The sequence below is a fragment of the Lutjanus erythropterus genome, chromosome 21 (assembly GCF_056507025.1).
Source record: "Lutjanus erythropterus isolate fLutEry1 chromosome 21, fLutEry1.hap2, whole genome shotgun sequence".
Lineage (NCBI taxonomy): Eukaryota > Metazoa > Chordata > Actinopteri > Lutjaniformes > Lutjanidae > Lutjanus > Lutjanus erythropterus.
The window spans coordinates 30136511-30156133 of record NC_139337.1 but is presented as its reverse complement, the minus strand read 5'-3'; the positions used below and the strand labels follow the sequence as shown (position 1 = coordinate 30156133).

Genomic DNA, 19623 nt, shown 5'->3' with positions numbered 1-19623 from the left:
GTTTATTTTTTTTTTTAAATCTTATTGTGAAATCCACTTCCTGTTTTCCACTGAACTTCCGGTTTCGTCTAAGCTAACTGCCGCTAGCTTGTCTCCGGTGTAGAGCTCGGTCCCAGCGCAGCATCCTCCAGCCTTCAGACCGGACGGCGAGCCGCTGGGTGCAGGATCAGAGCTCCGTGTCTCTGACAGGTGTTTCTTTTAGCTGTTTGACTGAAGTTTACAGGGTGGCAGATTTAACGAACGGCTCGGTGGGACCTCCGGGACTCGGTCTGGACCACATTAACTACACCTCCGGATAACAAGTGGACTTTATTTCAGCCGTTGGAGCTCCGCGGAGGTTTGGAGGATGAACCCTCAGTGTGCCCGCTGTGGGAAGATCGTCTACCCGACGGAAAAAGTCAGCTGCCTGGACAAGGTGAGCACTTAGAAAATAAAAAAATGTATAAAAATAATAATAATAAGATAGATCACTCGAACAGTGTCCGATTAAACCTTTAAACTAACGTTAGCTAGAGAAAATCTGTTAGAGACGCAGGGAGGATGTACTGGAAGGAAAAACACCTTTCACTCGACTTTAAGCCTTAAATATCCCAACACATCAGTGGATTACAGACGTTAGGATATCACATATTAAATAAAACTGCTGTGAGTTGTTTTAGATTAATGTTTGTCAGTCGTTAAAGCCGTTAAAGTTCAGTTGAGAACCCAGGATTTTGATTAACGGACAAGTGAAAGTTTGTGTTAACGTGGATGCTGTATTTCTTCTTCAACAGCAACGTGTCTTTCCAGAAATCATGACCTCAGAATAATCCACAGACGTTGTTGTGAGCGGTTTAATGTCAGAACTGCTTTCTTTCTTCAGTAGAATCTACTGGAGCTACTCTCTTTCTGATAGAAAGTGGTTCACTGCTCACAATAAGGTCTGTCTGGCCTTCAGATGTGTTTTTGGTGCTTTTTTTATGCACCACAAGCTGAGTGCTATTATATTGGAGAGAAGTCAGACATCTTCATGGCTGATGTCTCCAAAACTGCACCTTAGACCAAAAAAAAAAAAAAAAAAAAAAATCAAGATGAGCAAATAGCACTACAGGCCAGAGGAGAAATACACATTTTTGATTTTGGAGTGAACTGTCCCTTTAAATATCTCTCATAGATTTCCTGTTGTTGGTTATCAAAAGTTGATTTGTTGACAATAGAAGTGCAGTAGATATTTTATCATGAATTATTTATCTCTAAAATGGCAACAAAATAGTGAAATTAGACTCAATTTGTTGCACAAATGGAACCAAAATATAAAATTTTGATTACATAAAATAGAAACTGCAATAATCATTGATTATCAAAATCATCATCTATTTACTTTAAGTCTTTTAATCCTTTAATTGACTATAGTTGATATTTTTTAGACAATGCATTGACCCACAAACAGGATTCATTTGGTTATTAATCCCCAAACTATTGTAATACTGTAGCATAGATGTTAGAATTATTACCTTTTTTAAATGCAAATTATTCATCTGTTTTACTTAAAAAGAGTTTTCAGTCTGCTTTGCTCTTATCACTTCAGTTATTTTTATTGCAACAAGATGTTGCGATACCAAAAATTCAAGGTATAATAACAGTAAAAAGTTCATGATGCAGTATTTACTATAATATTAAAAGCAAATAAAAATTAGGACTTTAGAAGATGTCCTTCATTAAATGATAGATCTGATGTGTGCAACATTTTTTGCTCATTATTTAAATAATTAAATTGAAAGTAGCCAGTCATGACCCTACAGCATGTGCAGATAATTGACATGAATTGTCTTTGAATTATGTACATACAACTGAAAAACAATGAAAAGCAACAGGCAGTAGAGGTCCTAATATAAAATCAAATTTAAATGGAGTCCTCCTGCCAACAGCAGCGTCCTGAGCTGGAGCAGCGCCTGTCATTCTGCAGATCATTAAATTAGCAAAATAAAATGACAAGAATCCCCGAAACCGTACATATTCAGAAGAGCTCGTATTTTCTTCAGACATCGTTAAAAAACAAACCAACAAAACCTGCTAGCCAGTGTCAGCTAACGCTTTTAGGGAATTAAAAGGGAAGGAAGTAGTTAAAGAGCTGCGCTTTTTACAGCTGATTTGATCTGAAACTCTGAACGTAACCTGCTCTTGACCAGTTTATGAGTTCAGCATCGGTTACCATGGTGATCCAGCCAGGTTAAAAGTGACCCACCTTTGTGACACTGAAAACCTTGACTTTACATTCAACAAAAAGAGATTATTTTATCAGCCTAAATAAGGTGTACACTGCCTTTATACATAATTCTCAGTTCATGATGACTTCATAACATTTAATAGGAATTATTCTTTCCTGTGGTGTCACGTCTGCATTCATTTTACCTTCCTCTATCATCAGTTGCATCTTGTTGTAGTTTTGACTCAGTATTTGCAGTGATACTCAGAAAAAACATATAAGTATCCTAGAAATCTGATAATCATCTTTGTCTTTTTTGCTAGTGTATTAAAATAAGTGTTGATTTGTGTGTCTGCATGGTAACGCCTCTTTAACAGTCTGTTGCATAATGGTGATAAATTATTAATTTATCTTCTGCAGTCTCTCCATTCACTGTCTGTCCTATGAGGCATCAGATGACACAACAGCATGTAGGCACTGCACATGATGGTGGCTCCCACCTTTCATAATAATACACTCCTTTCTGACAGAGCTGAAAGTAAATAAAAATGTTAATGTGTCTCTGAACTCAGGAGGATCCAGTTTGTAAGAACCAGTAAGGACCACATTTACCTTCTTTCCTGTCTTATAAAAGCTGACATGACTTGTTAGGAAAGAGACTGAGGGTGTAAAAGAGTGAGAGAGGCAGTGATTTAGAGAAGAGGAGGCTGGCAAAGAAACAAAGAAGTATATGAAGAAAGTGAGAAGGAGAGTGTGAGGGCGAGAGGAAGAGAGAAATAATTTTGCCATCCGTGGACGTCAGAGTTCCCTGCTGTCCCTTACAATCAGGCCTTTGTGAGAGAAGGTGTCACTGCTTTTACATTTTAGCAGCAAAAAGCCCAAACTTCAAGTGACAATAAAATTTAATAGAAAAGAAAGTCTTCTTTCTCCAGGTTGTAGCATTACGATTTTTTTTAAATTCAAAATTGCTCCTAAAATGAGACTTTAGGCCTCATTCAGCAACATTTTCTTAGACTGTCTCTGTAAGAGAAGTCGGCTTAAGATGCATTTAATGTTCTTAACCACCCAAATTTTCCCAGGTAAGCTGAATGATGAATCGCTCTTCATCATAAACTGGAGGGGCGTGGTCAGCTGTTTGTTATTAGCATAGGCAACGCCTCCTAAATACTACAGACAGAGGCTGTGCTGACGGGCTCCACCTTGACACCTGAGGAAGCTTTACTGACATGATTCCCAAATGAATTAAAATATTTTATTAATGCACAATAAATATCAGGATTTAATAAGATTTCTATATTCTATAAAAGCCAAAGTATATTTGTGAAGGTCTTGGATGAATTTAAAAAAAAAAAATCAATTTGAAGACAGAACTGTTCTTTGTTTTCGTTGTCTTAGTGGTTCAGTCAGAGCTGTGGAATATCTGAATATCAGCTGAAAAAAATCCATATCGTGAATCTCTATAATATTCAGAACCACGGTGTTCCTTTACTTTTATTAAGGCCTAGTATTAGATAGTTCTAATGTAAGATTATGCCAAACTAGTTGTATTTTATTAAGAATTTAATCTTTTTAAACAAGTTTAATTACTTGGTACAAAAGTTTTATGGTTCCAGCACACTGACATTGTTCCCTTTTGTCTTCATCCCTCAGATATTCTCTCAAAATTGATTAAAACTCAAATTAATGGAAGTTTGGAAGTGGAAATGGAAGTTTAAGTGCTAATCCTTTTAAATTCAACAAAACCATCAGGACCCCCAAAATTAGCATCATGTCTTTGACCGTTCTGCAAACTCCTGAGGGAAATATCTGACTCCTCAAACTGCTCTCTGATTTCAAGCCTGATGCAACTCATCATCACTCTGGATGGATTTATATCTTGAACTTTCATTGCAATTAAGCATAGGATTAATACAGAAGGCATATGACCATGTTAACAACTCAAACACATAACTTAGTGCTGATTCATCTCAGGATTTGAATAATCCTAATGCTGGACAGATGGAGGCCGATCTGAACTGAACACTGAAGGAGCAAATGTTTGACAGTAAACGGAGTCACTTGTCATCTCTACTTGTCTGATCTGAACAAATGTCAGTTTTCATCCAGCCTCAGACTGCATTCATATTTAGTTCATGAAAGATTTCCATTTGCTTGTCTCTAAACACTGGCTGTCAGACTGCGTCGACAGTAAATCAAGGGAAGACAGTCCCGCCCCTGCTGTTTGATTGACAGCACTGAGCAGCAGAAACAAGCGAGAGCTTCAGCGTTCACTCTTGACCTTGGAACCAGCAGTTTGACAAACAAGTCACTTATTTAGTATTCCTGAAAGGCTTTCTAAACACATGGAGTTGTTCAGTTGTCATGGAGATGGTTAAGTTGTTGTCATGTGACCTAAGTATGGTATTTCAGTCACATGACATGACTTAAGACAGAACATCTTGCCAGTGTTTTTAAGTCACAAGGAGTCACGACTTACAAACAAGACAACACTTTAAAGAGTAACTTAACCCCCAAACTGATGTTGATTGATTCAGGCTGATTTAGTGGTTGCCATGGTACCCTCACCTGAGAGGATGCCACAGTAAGGAAATTTTAATATTGGTTAATTGACTTGTGATGGAGTGTCCTGGTAGCTCCACATTGCTTCTCCAGCGGCGCAGATTTGATTCCAGACTGTGGCCCTTTGCTCTCTCTCATCCCTTTCCTGTCCTTTTAGCTGCTTTTATCCTTTCAAGGCAATAAAGACGCTATGCGTCTTCTTCTGAAATCCATGTTTGTCAGCTCAGCTGATCTCAGCGCAGAGACTGACCCACAGAAACACGTTATATTTTGGTGAATAGTCTAAAAATAATTTCATCAGCTCATCAAATACAGAATTGATATGTGACTCTGTGTGTGTGTGTGTGTGTGTGTGTATGTGTGTGTGTTGTCTCCAGAACTGGCATAAAGGATGTTTCCACTGCGAGGTTTGTAAGATGACCCTGAACATGAAGAACTACAAAGGCTACGACAAGAAACCCTACTGCAATGCGTGAGTCTTCATTTCTCACTCTCTCTACACTTTGTGTGTGATTCTCTCACACATTTAGCTTTTTGCTCTTTTATGCTCTATATGCTGAATATGAATTAAAGTGTTATTATTTTCTATTTATGAACTCTGTCAGAGTGTAAACACTGTCCTTTAGCTGCAGCCGCTGTGTTATTATCTGCATCTGTGCCGTGCCTGCAGGCCGGTCATATCTGCGAGACGACCCTTTCAGGTTTTTATAGCAGCGGTGGTTTTGGTCTGTGGTTGTTTTCGGTGGTTTTGGTTGCGAGCCCAGCCCTGCTTCGCTACCCGCTGCTGCTTCTGTTTACAGCCTTGAATCTGTGCATTTCTCTGTCCTGTTAACGTGCCATAATACACTGCACCGCCATTTATCGCCCCCAAGGAAAAAAAGGTTTGAATGACCAAACCTTCATAGACAGCAGCAAGATGAAAAACCTCAAAGGAGGTGAAACTTGTGTTTGATGGATGTTGGGAGTAAATTATAGCATGTGCTGAAAACTTTGTGCTAGTCTCCTACAGCTGCAGAAAGGGATGGCTGTGGCTTTGACCTTTGACCTTGTCACTGTTGTTTGCTTGTAATCTTGATGATCTGTGAGCTGAAGCTTATAATTGTAACTATTCTATACCTCATTTTCCTCTTATCTCTAATGTTCTACCACGTACACATCTGTTCAGTTTTAATTTAGAAAGATAATAAAGACTCGAGGGGAACTGAATAGTTCATTTGTTATTTATTGTAGTTGTGTCACAGATTAAGATCTGTTAAATCACAGCCAGCAGTGAAGAGAACAAAAACACACTTTGTCCAAGTCGCCCTCCTGTCAGACAAACCAGCATTGCCTCTACAAACACACACACACACACACACCCATACATGTCGAGGTTCACACACTCACAACAGTGGACTTAATGGTAGAGGGGTTAAAGTGACCTTTGACCCTGTGAGGTTAAAAAGGCGTTTCCTCTCAGCTTGTGGAACACACCGTCTTTGTTTCCTCTCAGACGTCTCTGTTAACATTCAGCACTTAAATCCTGATCGGGTCAATCACAGTGCTAACGGTGATCACTGCAGTTGAAAACTCCCAAAATTTGGACAGCATGCATGTTGGAATTCACATTCACACGTAGAGCTTCACAATTAATCACAGTGTTACCAAAAATGCTGCAAAGATGCTCTGGCCTGCAAATCTTCTTCTTCAGATGAAAGAAAACGACCTCAACAAATTGTTATATAAGGTTTTCTGTTGATTATTTAATGGAGCCCTGAATCTGTTTTATTGGAATCTGACAAATACAGAAACTCTGTCTTAAGTTAAAATGTATAAATTCAGGCAAGAAGAAGGCAGTGGCAGGGTAACAATAAATGACCAACAAAACTGCCCTCATCGTTTTCAGATCTGCCCCCTCTATCGTTACAGTTTGGTCAAGTTTAGGCAACTACATAAAACTACTTAGTTGTAATATGATAGTCACTTTAATCTACAGACACAGTTGTCACACATCATTTAGTCTGTAACTTCATTAACTACTTGTCTTCCTCCCAATAGGGTGGCGGGGTTGTTGTTAAGACAGGGTTTGGCTGTGGTTTTGAAAATCCTCTTGCAGATCGCTCTACAGTCATTTTTGCTAGAATTCTTTGAATGTTAAATTACAGTAGAGTTTCATGTTGTGGACATAAATAATAAGAAGCAGAGAAGTATTTTCTACTCTGTTGGTTGTTTCAGGCCAGCCCTTCTTGCTGCCTCTCACACTGGAGCTAACGGCTGCAGTGTGTGTTGTTCTTTCCACACACTGTGTAGGAGTGTGTTTGCCCTCTGCTCAAGAATGTCACAGCAGGTCAATGAGGACCTGCAGGGTTATTTATTCCACTTAACACGGCTGCTTAAAAAACAAAACTGAAAGTCTGACTGTTGCACGTCTTCACTTTGATGTGGACTTCATAAATCTGTCTCCTACTCAGGATGTGCTTGTTAGTGTTGTCACGTTACCAGAATTTTAGTCTGTGTGTAAACCAAAAATACAAACCTGCTGTCTCATAAAGAACTGATAAGATGCAGAACCATATGTGAAGTAGAACAAAAGACAAAGATCCTAATGCTCAGGAACATCACCAACATGAAAGTACTCGGATTACTACTTGTGAGATAACTCTGCAATGCTGCATACAAATGATTTACCTTAAAAGGTTCTCAGGAGCTCACCGCTGCACCGTTTCATCGAGGGGTGTGGTTGGGAATTTAGTGTCCAGGACACAAAAATAAAAGGAAATCAATCAAATAATCATACAGAGCCCCTGAAGTCGTGAAATAATATGATATATGGAAATGACTTCAGTCATTTTTGCAGACCTTTTAGTTTGTGTTTTTCTATTATGTTGTCTGTTGTGTTTACATGGGTGTTTGTCTACATAAGAATGTCACTAACATTTTAGCCAACATGATGCCAGAATAAACAGCAGGGTGTTCCTGACCATTATGAGACTTGGACGCAGTGCCTTTTTCCAAAGCCCTTAAAGGCCCAATGAGCAGAAAAAAACTCTGCTGAGACGCGTTTTGCTGTCATTTCTGGTTGTGCTGCGTCTGTCCTCTCATCTTCCGCTTGCTGTGCCTGACTTTCACCGTGGGCGGGTGTCCACACACACACACACACACACACACACACACACACACACACACACACACACACACACACACACACACACACACACACAGACCCAGGTGAAGTGAAGGGAACGTGTTACTTGAGGCTAATAGTTGTTTTTCCTGACGACTGCTGAATTCCAGCCAGAAAGGTTTGAAGTAAAAAGTCCAAGCGGTTCCAAAGATGGACGCCGTTTTGGGTTTAAGCTGAATGAGAGAGGAGAGCCAACTTTGTCAAATTATAATGGGAAAAAGTTAAAAAGAACAAAGTTCTCAGAGAAGATGAAGCCAGATTACTGTGACTGTTTCCTCATTTGTTAAATTTACAGTTTCAGTTTGCTCCCTCTGCTGCTGCCTGCGAGCTCTCAGCTCCTCTGTTTGTCTGTATGTAAAGTTAGGATGGCAGCTTTGTTTGCTGTGCAGAAAACAGCTGCAGACTTCCTGCAGGGATTTCTTACTCATCAGTGAGAGTTGTGCTTTTGTACCTCAGTGTTACATGTAGCGCTCGGTGTACACACCAGCGTCCTGTAATTAAAGAGAGTCTCTGTGAGGCTCCGGCTCCCTCTGACGCTCCTTGTTTTTGGTGAAATATAACTGGTGTGTGTTGTGGAAAAGCCCGGCAGCTTTGTTTTTCTTGGCTTATTGTGTCATGCGTCTGATCTGCCTCCATTGTTGAGCTGTGGCTGCGGTCGACACTGTAACGACAACAACAACGTCTGAATTGACGGCCTCAGTTCTGCCCTGACAGGCTTTCTGTTCATTCTTCTGTAGCTGCTTCAGTTGATTCTTGAGGTTCTTGGATCGTAAAACATAAAACTGGATATACAAAATTAGCAGAATCTGCTCTCCCTGCTCATATTGTACTTGCTGCTGCTCAACTGTGTTATTTTAAGTTTTCCATGCCTCTGTGACGGTGACAGTCGCCTGTCCCATTCTTGTAAACACAGCAGGCCTCATGCAAGAACCACTTATATGAACAAATTTGTTCTTAACTGGTGTGTATGAGTGATTTAGAAGAACTTGTTGCATTCACCAAATTTCTTGTATTTTCAGTTTTCTTTCAGATACAAACATCATTTATGAGTGGTCCAGACCTGTCACACACTCATGTGCAGTCAGTCTTTTCACTAATTACTGTATATGTCATTACTTTGAAGAGATTTTGAGTTTGAAAAATAAATTACACTTAATAATTATGTCGTTTGATGGCATTTCAGATTATAATATAACTGTAAATTTACACATAATGCCTCTCATCCTTAATTTAATTATGTATTATTACCTGTTGTCAGGTGTATTGGATCTATATCTTCACATGCAGGATTATGAATTTTCACTTATTTTGTCCTCTGTCTCCATGATGAAAGCTTCCCTTTGACCCCCCTCCCTCCCGCTGCAGTCACAGATCACCCCTCAGTGTGGCGAGGGGTTTTTCTTTTCCTCTAAAGTCTTTTTCATATCAAGACATTTTTTCTTTATTTCAGCGACAGCACGGCCCTCAAGTAACGCTGCACTTGTTTTTCCTGTTACTTGGTTTCAGCAGGTCCCTTTTTCTACCGCTGCTAACACTGTTAAAATTATAGACTGATTCCCTTAATGGAATTATTGGGGTGTTAATTATGCTGATTTACAAATCTCATGCACGGGCACTCAGATACACACGGGCTGATCATTTACACAGTCATCTGACACCTCGTCAGACCCAGGCAGTACATCAGTGGTCTGAAGGGGGCGAGGCAGCGCTCATCACAGGTAGAAAGCAGGTGAATCAGAGAAATAAAACAGTTTCACAGTGTTTATGATCTAAACACAAATAAACATCACCTGTAGGCCACAGCGAAGCCTGATTCTGTCTGAATGTAACATCAGCTTCCTCTGTGATACTTTTCTATGCAAATGTATTTCCTTGTATGGAGAAATGGCGGTGTGGCAGTATGCAGATTGCAGTAACATAAGTATGGCAGTAAAAACAAATTTGGCTGGTTACACCTTCCATGGATCAGATGGTTATTTTGCATAGGTATTTATTTTGTGTGCACAGTAAGAACATTTTTATGCACATATTAGTCAGTGAGGCTTAATGTGAGCTATAAATGTGCAATAGAACAGGACAATAAAAGCATTTTATTAACTACGTCAAAGCTTGGTTTTAGAAGACCAGGAGCCGTATATACTGTATGTATACCTCTGAATGAGTCAGTCCAAACTGAACTTAAAGGTCTGTGGATTTTCTGACCAGGGTCCCGTGCTTCTTAAGATCCTATCTGAAGGTCAAAAAGGGGAGGCTGACCCAAAGGAGGGGGACAAGTAGGTAGAGGGATTACAGAAGCACATGAGCCTCAACACACTCTGAGTGACTTGATTAATACAGCCAGACAGAGTTATAAAAAGCAACTGATTATATTAAAGTGAGGAAGGAAATCAGGCATAATTTTCTTAAGCTGAAGACACAGAAACCACATAGAAACACACATGTCCACATTTATATATGAATCCTATGGCAGGTCATGGGATGTGTTTTAATCTGTAGTGTATGACTGCTCTCTGTGCACCAGGACACCTTATGACCTCTGAGCCGCTATATTAACATAACACTGCTGACATAACTCTTTACTATTGTCTCTGCAGAGAGACCTCTATGGACGGTTCTTTTATTTAGCTCACTTTTTTAAGTTGCAGGAGTCAAACTGGAATTTGTTCATTTGATGTTTCCTTTAATTTGCAAGTGGGTGTTTGGATCAATCAGCGGGGTTTAAAGTGTCTCCAAAATAGAGCTGAGACCAGTAGTTGATTAATCGATTAATTGATTGACAGAAAATAATGTGTTTGTCTTTGATAATCGACTAATCATTTCACTCCTTTCTCAAGAAAATTGTTAGATGTGTGGTTGTATTACACTCCTACTGCAAAAATTTTATGGTATATTCCATTTTGTTGCACAAAAACTGTCATCAGTCTACTTTATACCTTATGGCCTTGTCAAAATTGCTGACAGAAATTTTCTTTTGTACTGTTCCACAAGAGGACATACAATAAGAACAGCTGAGAATACAAGACAGAATAAATAGCATGTAACAAAACAAGAAAAAACAAGAAAAAGAAAAAGAATATTCATTACCAAGGTGCCATGATATTTCTGCAAGAAAATGTGGTTCTCATTTTAGTGTCCGTTTGATGAGCAGCTGGGTCTAGTTTGTGCAAATTACTGCACACTTTCCTTGGAAAAAGGACAAATCAAAAGATACGTTTGCAGTGGTGCCATCCATGAGGGCAGTTGGGTTTTATGGATGTTTTATACAAATCCTCTCTTCCTTCCTTTCTCTTCCTAAGAGACCTTTCATGTCCATAATAGATAAGTTATTTCATAAGAGGTGAGAGCAAAATCCTGACGTTCATCCAGTGATGCAGAAGAAAGAGTTTCCTCTTTGTTTGAGGTTTAATCCAACAAAACAAAAGAGCATCAGAGATCCATCTTCCAGCTGAACACAAGCAGTCTGATAACAACATTCATAGCAGGCATCTTCCTGTGTGAGATATTTTTGTTTAATTAAGTTACCCCTTTATGCTAATTAGTAATAATCAAAGCTGATTATGTAACACTGCGCTCCAGCTGCTCGTGTGAACATGAAGACACATGCGACTGATATGACTGAAATCTTAAACAGGTCACTTCCTCTGTCTCTTTCTCTCGCTGTCTGTATGTAAACTGAGGTGTTAACATGAATTTATATGCGGCGTGAATGTTAATAGCAGCTCAGATTGTTGTGATAAAGACTGTGCGATTATGTAACGCAGCTGCCCACATAACCCAGATTACTGCTGCCTTTTTGTGCTCTTCAGCAGCACAGAGAGAAACATTTCTGTTCACTTCTGTCTTTATTGTTTCACAGACAGTAGAAAAGCAGGAAGAGAAACAGATCCTGCAGCAGCTGTAGGACATGATATCATTAACATTTAAGGCATCTTAGCCAAAGTGACGATGAGTGTCTCCTCTTCAGCCATGGAGGGAATATCTCCTCCAAGATCTATAAAAAGCTCCACTGCTCTGCTGTGTGATTTTTGTTGTCTTAGCATTGTGTCTGTGTCGCGTGGCAGAGATTCAAAGTTGACTAAGTCCAGCTGATAATGGTTGATGCATGTGTTGCAGGGGCAGAGACTCTGGGTTTTCTTCCATGAAGCCATACCTTGGTCATGAACTTTAGTAATCCATGTTCCATGTCCAATTTCATATCCATCAAAAACTTGGATGGGACATGAAAATGTCTTTGTTGGACAGTCAGAACAGACGATGAAGCTGTCTGCTTCTATCAACTAAGGTCAACACTGTCTGTCTAGATGAAACCATCACTAACCTCATAATTCTGTTGCTGTATTCAACGATTAACTTTCTAAAGCTTGGTAGATAAATTCAGCAACTGTGTGTGAACACATTTTATGTCCTACAGTCAGTGGTGGAAAGAGTAACGCAGCTCGTATCCCTTTCAGAAGCTTTGTAGTCCAGCTATAAATCCATAATGATCATTTGTCCATTTGTCTGTGTTAAAAACAGATGTTATTGTTGTCAGAATGTTGTTAGCTGTCCACTGGCAATCCCATGATGCCTTGGGTTGATTCTGTCAACCAATCAGAAGCTGTGTTCCTGACTTGTCATGTGTAGCTCTGGTCTCAAACGCATCTTGCAATGGAATAACCTGACACTGACCCTTCAAAATAAAATTGGCACCTCCCCCTCTCTGTCTCTCTCCCAGTCTAACACACACACACACACACACACACACACACACACACACACACACACACACACACACACACACACAGCAGCACATCCAGTGCACTCTGTCAGTTCAACTGATCGCTGCTCAAAGCACAACAAAATATGTTAAATCTTGAAACTGTGGATTCTGTTCTTCTTTTCACTGTGCAGCCGAACACCAGGCAAAAAAAATACAGTATAGAATACAGATGTAATGTGTTAATATCTGACCAGAAACTTTGTGTTACTTTACAGACATGACAACACGATCCCCTGACAGTGATTTGTGGCAGGCTCAGTAAATCTCAGTACAGTAGAAATTCACTGATATTGGTCTTGACTACTAAGTTTTTTGGTGTTGTTACATCCCTACTGCTGGATTTAACAATAATCTATTATATCATTCATTTATCCAGGAAACTCCCAAAATGCTGCTTTTGAAACTTTTAATGTGAGTTTGCTCCACTTTTATATTTTCTGAACTATGTCCCAGAGTGGGAATGAGTGAGGATGTACTCCTTGAAGTGATGATGTTAAAATTGTACACTGACTGCACCAAACAGCAGCAAGAAACCACACAACGAAACCCCTAAAGGCGTCGCCAGGTACCTAGAGGTTCATACCAAAGGAAACCAGTAAGCTGACAAACAGAGAAGATCTGTCACTGCTGAATCAGTTTTGCTTGGAGACTTAAACTGTGACTCTTGAGTGTTATTTAGTCAAATTAGGAGATTTTGTATGGCCTCACTTTGTTGACTTCATTTCATTTCAAGCGAGCAGTTTTAAGGACCAACCCGGTGTAAAGTATCAGTGAAAGGAGCCTGAGCAGAGAACTCACAGCTTAACCTGCTGTAACACCACTAAACAAACGGCTCCGTCTTCCAGAGACACAGAGAAAGACGAGAGCAGCTCAAAGGAGTGAGGGGAGACTGAGAATAAATCCAACTGTGAGAAACAAAGATGGTGAGTGCGGCATATCGGGAGAGAGGGCTGCTGAAAGATACGACGACGGGAAACTTATGTAACCCTGCTTCTAATCTTTCACGGTTCGAGCGGAGGATCTGCTGGAGGAGGGAACAGGAGCAAACAAAGACCAAGTTCCACACAGTTTTTAATAAGTAAATAAATAGACGTGTGAATGATTTGAGAGGCAGAGAGGCTCAGTCATCAGAGAGGAAGAGAGGACAGAGGGATGAGAAATGGCTCTATTGAAGGCCGGCTGAGAGCGTTACGCATGAATGAGTGAAGAGAAAGACAGAGGACAGTGAGGAGAGATCACTGGAGACAGTATCGTGGTGTTAGGAGTACTGTGTCTCTATAAACAGCCCTGTGATGAGACAGCTCTCTGTATTCACTCCTCTTCAGCCTCTCGTTGTTGTGGTTGTTTTCTCATCTAATGCTCCATCTGAGAGAGACACTCAGGAGGTTGAATTTAACTTTTCTTTCTTTTCCTCTTCATGACTTTCCTCCTATTTTGCTTCCAGTTTCCATTTTCTTTTCCTTTCTTTTCTTGTCTTAATTTCTCACCTTTCCTCTCCTTTATTATCATTTCTTTTCCTTTCCTGTCTCATCCTGTCCTCTGTTAACCTTTCCTTCATTTTTTCTCTTTCCTCTCCTCTCCTTCCCCTTTCTTTTCCTCTCCCTTTTCCTGCTTTCCTTTTCCTTTCCTGCCTTGTCTGGTCCTTTCCTTATGTAAGGAAATGTTTCCACTCATGACAACACCAGTGTTACTGACTACACCGGGCTTTTTGCAAGAGAAGACATTCTTTAATAATGCTAACAATTTGTAGAGCTAAAGTTAAACGTCAAAGTTCTGATGAAGTTGAAATCGATGTTAAGTGTTTTTTAAGTGTTTCACGTCTTGTGTCTTTTTCTATATGTCACCTATACACCGGTATTTTAATCCTAGGTATTTAGGATATTCCTAAAGATATTTTAGAGTTTGTAATTTGCTGTAAGATTATTTAAAAAAGTTAATTTTTCAATTTCTTTCATAGATGGTTGCTGAGGGATCTGCAAAAGTGACACATACTGTACAACCACACCTGAAGTTAGCTTATGTTAGCAAAATGCTAGCTAACAAGCCAGCTAACATCTGATGTAGAGCAGCTGGCTAGTTGTAGCTAGTGTTTTGTGAACATTAATTAACTGATGTAACTAGTAGCTCGATAATAACTGATGGAGATCAGTTAGCATTTTACAGGATGTCTTTTAACCATCTTCCAAATTTGCATTTCTTTTCAAAATAAAGGAGCCTAGCACATAGACCTTTATTCATCTAAGCCGACAGGAAACAGGAAAGGAGGAAGCTGACTCAAGTTTTGGAGCACAGAGCCAAAGAGGCAGGACTTAGGTTTTATTTCTTAAAAAAAAAGCTGTGTAACACTGGTAACACTGGTAACACCAACTACTGCAGGAAGCCTGCTCATAACCTTCCATTTTTTTCTCTCCTCTCCTCTCCTCTCCTCTCCTCTCCTCTCCTCTCCTCTCCTCTCCTCTCCTCTCCTCTCCTCTCCTCTCCTCTGTCAGCGTGATGAAGATGAACTGTTAAGGCCACTGAGGACACCACAGTCTCTTGTCAGGTCCTTAATAAAGATGTAAAACTCTTTAATAAAAGACCACAGTTTGCTGAGCGAGACTCTCGTCTCCCTGAAGCGGAGACGAAGGTCCTGTCCACTCAGCTCCAACTTCACCTGCAGGTGTGTGGTCAGTACTGCAGAGACTGCAGGGTCTCAGTCCTCTGATGTCACCTTCCTCTGCTCCTGCTTTGGTGAAGACAGAAGTGTCTTCTTGACAATACTAATATATTGATTTTGTGTTTTTGGTTCTTGTTCTTGTTTTTGTTCCTCGATGAAGTCCAGAATTTCAGTCCTCTTCCTGTTATCAGGAAAAGTGGAGACACTGGTGTAATCCAGAGGAAGATTTTGGAGGTTTTATTTTCCAAACTGGGAGGTGATAAGATTGTTACTTAACACAGTCATGTTGTGGCATTTATATCAGCTCTGTGCAGCTGCAGTATAACGTCTAAAGAGCACATGCATGTAACACCAAAGAGCAGGAAGTCTGACAGGATGTAGCTTTTTCATCAGTAATCCATTTATTAAGATTTCTCCTTGAAATCTTCTTTTCTTTAGATTTTTTTTCCCCACAAGTACTCTGTCTCTTGCTCAAAGACGCAGCTTTATTCGGACTCTTCTGTTCTGAACTCTTCTAATCGTGGCCATGGATCAGCCCGGCAGCCAGCTATTAAATCCTCTGCGTGATAATATCTCTTACTTAAATAAGCACAGCCTGAATTAACTCCCCTCATTTGTCATGGCCTTTTATCAGGAGCCACCACCAACAGAAGAGAGTGAGAGGTGGTTATAAGCGTTAAATGTTGCTGATGAAGGTGAAGTAATTTAACATGAGTTGGCACAGAACCCTCAGGGCAATGTTTTAGGAGTTTTTAGGTAATATTTGAATATTTCTGTTTGAAATCTTATTGACAGTGGTGCTTTTGAGGACCACTGTTGGAAAGAGTGTTAAGTTACCTAATTTGATCTGTATTTTTATTGTGGTTAGTTAATAAATAAATGATAGCGGAAGATAAAACACTGGCAGTCTCAGATTTCATGTGCTGCAGTTTTAATTTCCAGAGTGACACAGTCGGCGAGGAATATCAAGCACCAAAACGGAGGCGATTCACTCCGGACTGGAACAGCAGACTGCTAACCTCACAGTAGAACCAAGAACCAAAGTTGAGAACACACATGTGGAATAAGAAGCAGCAGTGTAGGTTTAAGACGGCGGCAGCAGTCAGTTCCTCTGTTCTTTACTGGTGGAAGGAAATGGTGATGAAGAGGATTCTGATTGATCCTCCTGGTGGCTGCAGTGATGTGGCATGCACGCAGATACACTGTGGCCCTGCCGCGACACACATATTCTACACACTCATGCGCTGCATTAGTCCATGCCTGAGGGTGTATAGATGCAGCAGTGTGTCTAATGTCAAACTAGGCCACTGGTTTCAGAGCACAGACGCACAGTGTGGTGGACTGCAGCGATGATCGGCGTCTTCTTCAACTGGCTGCCTGTTTCTGTCTTCCTAAGAAACGGTGTTTGTTGTACACCTGATTCTGGGATTAAACAGGTTTTAATGAGCCTGTTTAATCCACAAAGAGATCTAAAATTCTCTGTTTCCAGTTTCTCCAGTGTGAACATTTGCTGCTTATCTGCACTATACAGGGTAAGAGTTATATACCAAGGCCAAACGGCCAAAAGCCCCAGAGTGTGGCCGTAATGCCCCTTCTGAAATTAACTACCCACACAGACAGTTTGGCATGCCCTGTGTTGAACTGGCTTTTGTGCTCTTAAAGGGATAGTTTACCCAAAAATGAAAACTTTTTTATTCTAGTCCCTCCATTTTAACACAAATATCTGTAAACTCTACTCCAAAGCAGGCTTATTACTTCAGTTTTAATGCATTTGAGGGGCATTACTTATTATTTTAATTTTGCATCACTGCGCGCCGCCTTCCCAACATCAAGACGGATTTCCCTGATGTATCCTTTAGTGCTCGTCACATACGACAGACATAACAAGATAAAACTGACAGAAAAGTTGAGGTTCAGTTAGCTTTGCACAGAAGCATCCAGTAGAAATGTCCTTCAGAGGACGACTTTTTACTTTTATACTCTGAGTACATTTCAGAGCCTTTACTTTTTCACTTTTACTGGAGCAAAAAAATTTAAAAAGTACTTCTTTTTTACACAGGTATCTGTACTTCAAGACAGCAGGGGAAGACAACACCCAATAATGCAAAATTAAAATAATCAATAATGCCCCTGAAGCGCATTAAAACTGAGCACACATACCTGAAAAATTTACTTAATTACAGTAATGAAGTATTTGTACTTCATTACTTCCCACCTCCCAGTATCAGACATGGCAAAACTCTCCTAGAGCCACAGAAGACGTTTTACACCTGAGTTCACAGTCTGAAATGCACTCATCACGATGAGTACAGAGGTCTTAGACTGTGAAGTCAGTGGAATGTTCCTTTAATACATCTACAGCCAACAGTGCCAAGAGGAGCTGAGACGGCTGTGATGTCAGGACCTCAGCAGAGCAGAGTCAGCTCACAGGGAGGGAGTTTTATGGAGGAACACACACACACACACACACACACACACACACACACACACACACACACACACACACACACTGCAGAACAGCACCTCAGACTGATGTTGAACTGCCAGAAAAAAGTGTGTGTCTAAGAGAGACACAGAGTCCTTGCCTCTATTAGACCTCTGTTCCTCTTCAACACGTCCCCTCTGTCTTTTTTGTTGCCAAGTTGACAGTTTTTAAAGCATTTTATAATTTTAGCCGAACTAAGGTTGAGTGATGATTTAATATTTTCACTTACTGCCTGCTGCTGGTTTTTCTTGGCTCTTTATGCTTTGCTTGGTTGTGTTTTATGGTTTGCTTTGGCCTTAAACTGTTAATATTAATGCCGTGGATATCACCCACTCAGCTAACACCTTTAGGTGCCTTGGGGGAGGCCTGGGCGATGTTTACCAGATTGCCATATGATGATGTCCACAGTCAAACATCACAATGGATGATAATATTGGTGTGCTTAGTAAAGCTGAAAAAATAGTAGATTTTAGAAAAAATTGTAATAGAATAATAAACCCATCCTTCATTTTTGTACTCTCTGACACTTCTTATTCATTATTTCTAAGGAGCTAAACTGTTTGATGAATTACTCTAATTGGCTTTTTACTCATGAAGCTTTTGTTGCACTTTTACAAACAAGATGGAAAATTTTCCTTGCTTTTAAATCATGATGGTATGATGTTAAAGGGCTCAGTGGTTGATGACTGTCAGGCATCATGATCGATCCAACCCTACCCTACCCACACTGGACCCTAAAATACTCAGCTATATCTTTAAAGATCTGAATAATAAATCATTTATAATGATGGGAAAATAACTTTGCAGCATACTGTACTGCAGCATCCATTATGAACCAGAGTGTTAATGAGTATTTTCATGTAGTTTTAATATGCATACAAAATACTCCCTGTCTGTATAATTGTTGTAGCTGTTAAAGGTTTTTTATTCCCTGCATGTAAACTGTGATCCATGCAGAGAAGATGTGCTTTGTTGTGACAGTAATACAGTGTGCATTAGATTCAGTACGTTCCCTTGATTTAATATTTGTCTGTTGTGCTGCTGAACTGTCAGCACGGTTTAAAGGAGCCAAGTGTGTCCTGAGCCCACACTGAGAGTTTCATCAACACCTAAGCAGGAAGATGGAGAGCCGCCAGACTGACCAGCAAGAACACACACACACATGCATGCACACACACACAGGCACAGAAAAACACACTCATACGCACACATTCAGCTGTCATCCTTGCCCTCTCTTCCTCCTCTTCATCTGTCTCACTCACAGTGATTCACCAAAAGAGCAGCCATGTTGTTTCATGTCAGATTGTAAAGAAACTCCAGCATCTCCTCCTGTGTTCCTGCAGCTGAACACGTGGCTCCGTCCCTCCTGTCCCCGTGCTGCTTGTCTTGTTGCTGTTGACAGTGAGGAGGACTGTGGTGTCCTGGCTCGTCCCCCATCATGCTGCCAGCCTGGTTTAACCACAGTGACAGCCATGATAACAGCCATGCCTCCTGCTCTACCTGGCATCAGGAAACTGTTTCCATCATAGGCTGGAGAAAACAGGAATTATGTGTCTTTGATAGATTTATTAGAGCAATGGGGACAATTGTTTTTTTCTTTTTAGTCAAAGATGATATTTCATCAGGGCACAGTTTTGATTTTCCCAGTGCTTTGGTTTACGACCAAAAATGTGCAAACCTAGTCTGATGATACTCCCACACTGCTCAATTGTACTTTGTGTGTACTCTTAATTAGCAAATATTAGCATGCTAATATGCTAAGTAAAATGATGAACATGCCTTGTCATTGTGAGCCTGTTACTTGAAATCTTCTGAT

At 40.2% G+C, this 19623-nt stretch overlaps 1 protein-coding gene across 1 annotated transcript in view; it reads left to right on the top strand.

The window, feature by feature from the left end:
* LOC146307826 (LIM zinc-binding domain-containing Nebulette-like) overlaps positions 1-19623 on the top strand; it is a 35551-nt gene continuing 15928 nt past the window's right edge. Inside the window, exons 1-2 of the mRNA XM_084710409.1 lie at positions 1-415; positions 5122-5216. Coding sequence (XP_084566535.1) covers positions 347-415; positions 5122-5216 — 164 coding nt within the window. The 5' untranslated portion in view covers positions 1-346. The remainder of the gene's footprint in view (positions 416-5121; positions 5217-19623) is intronic.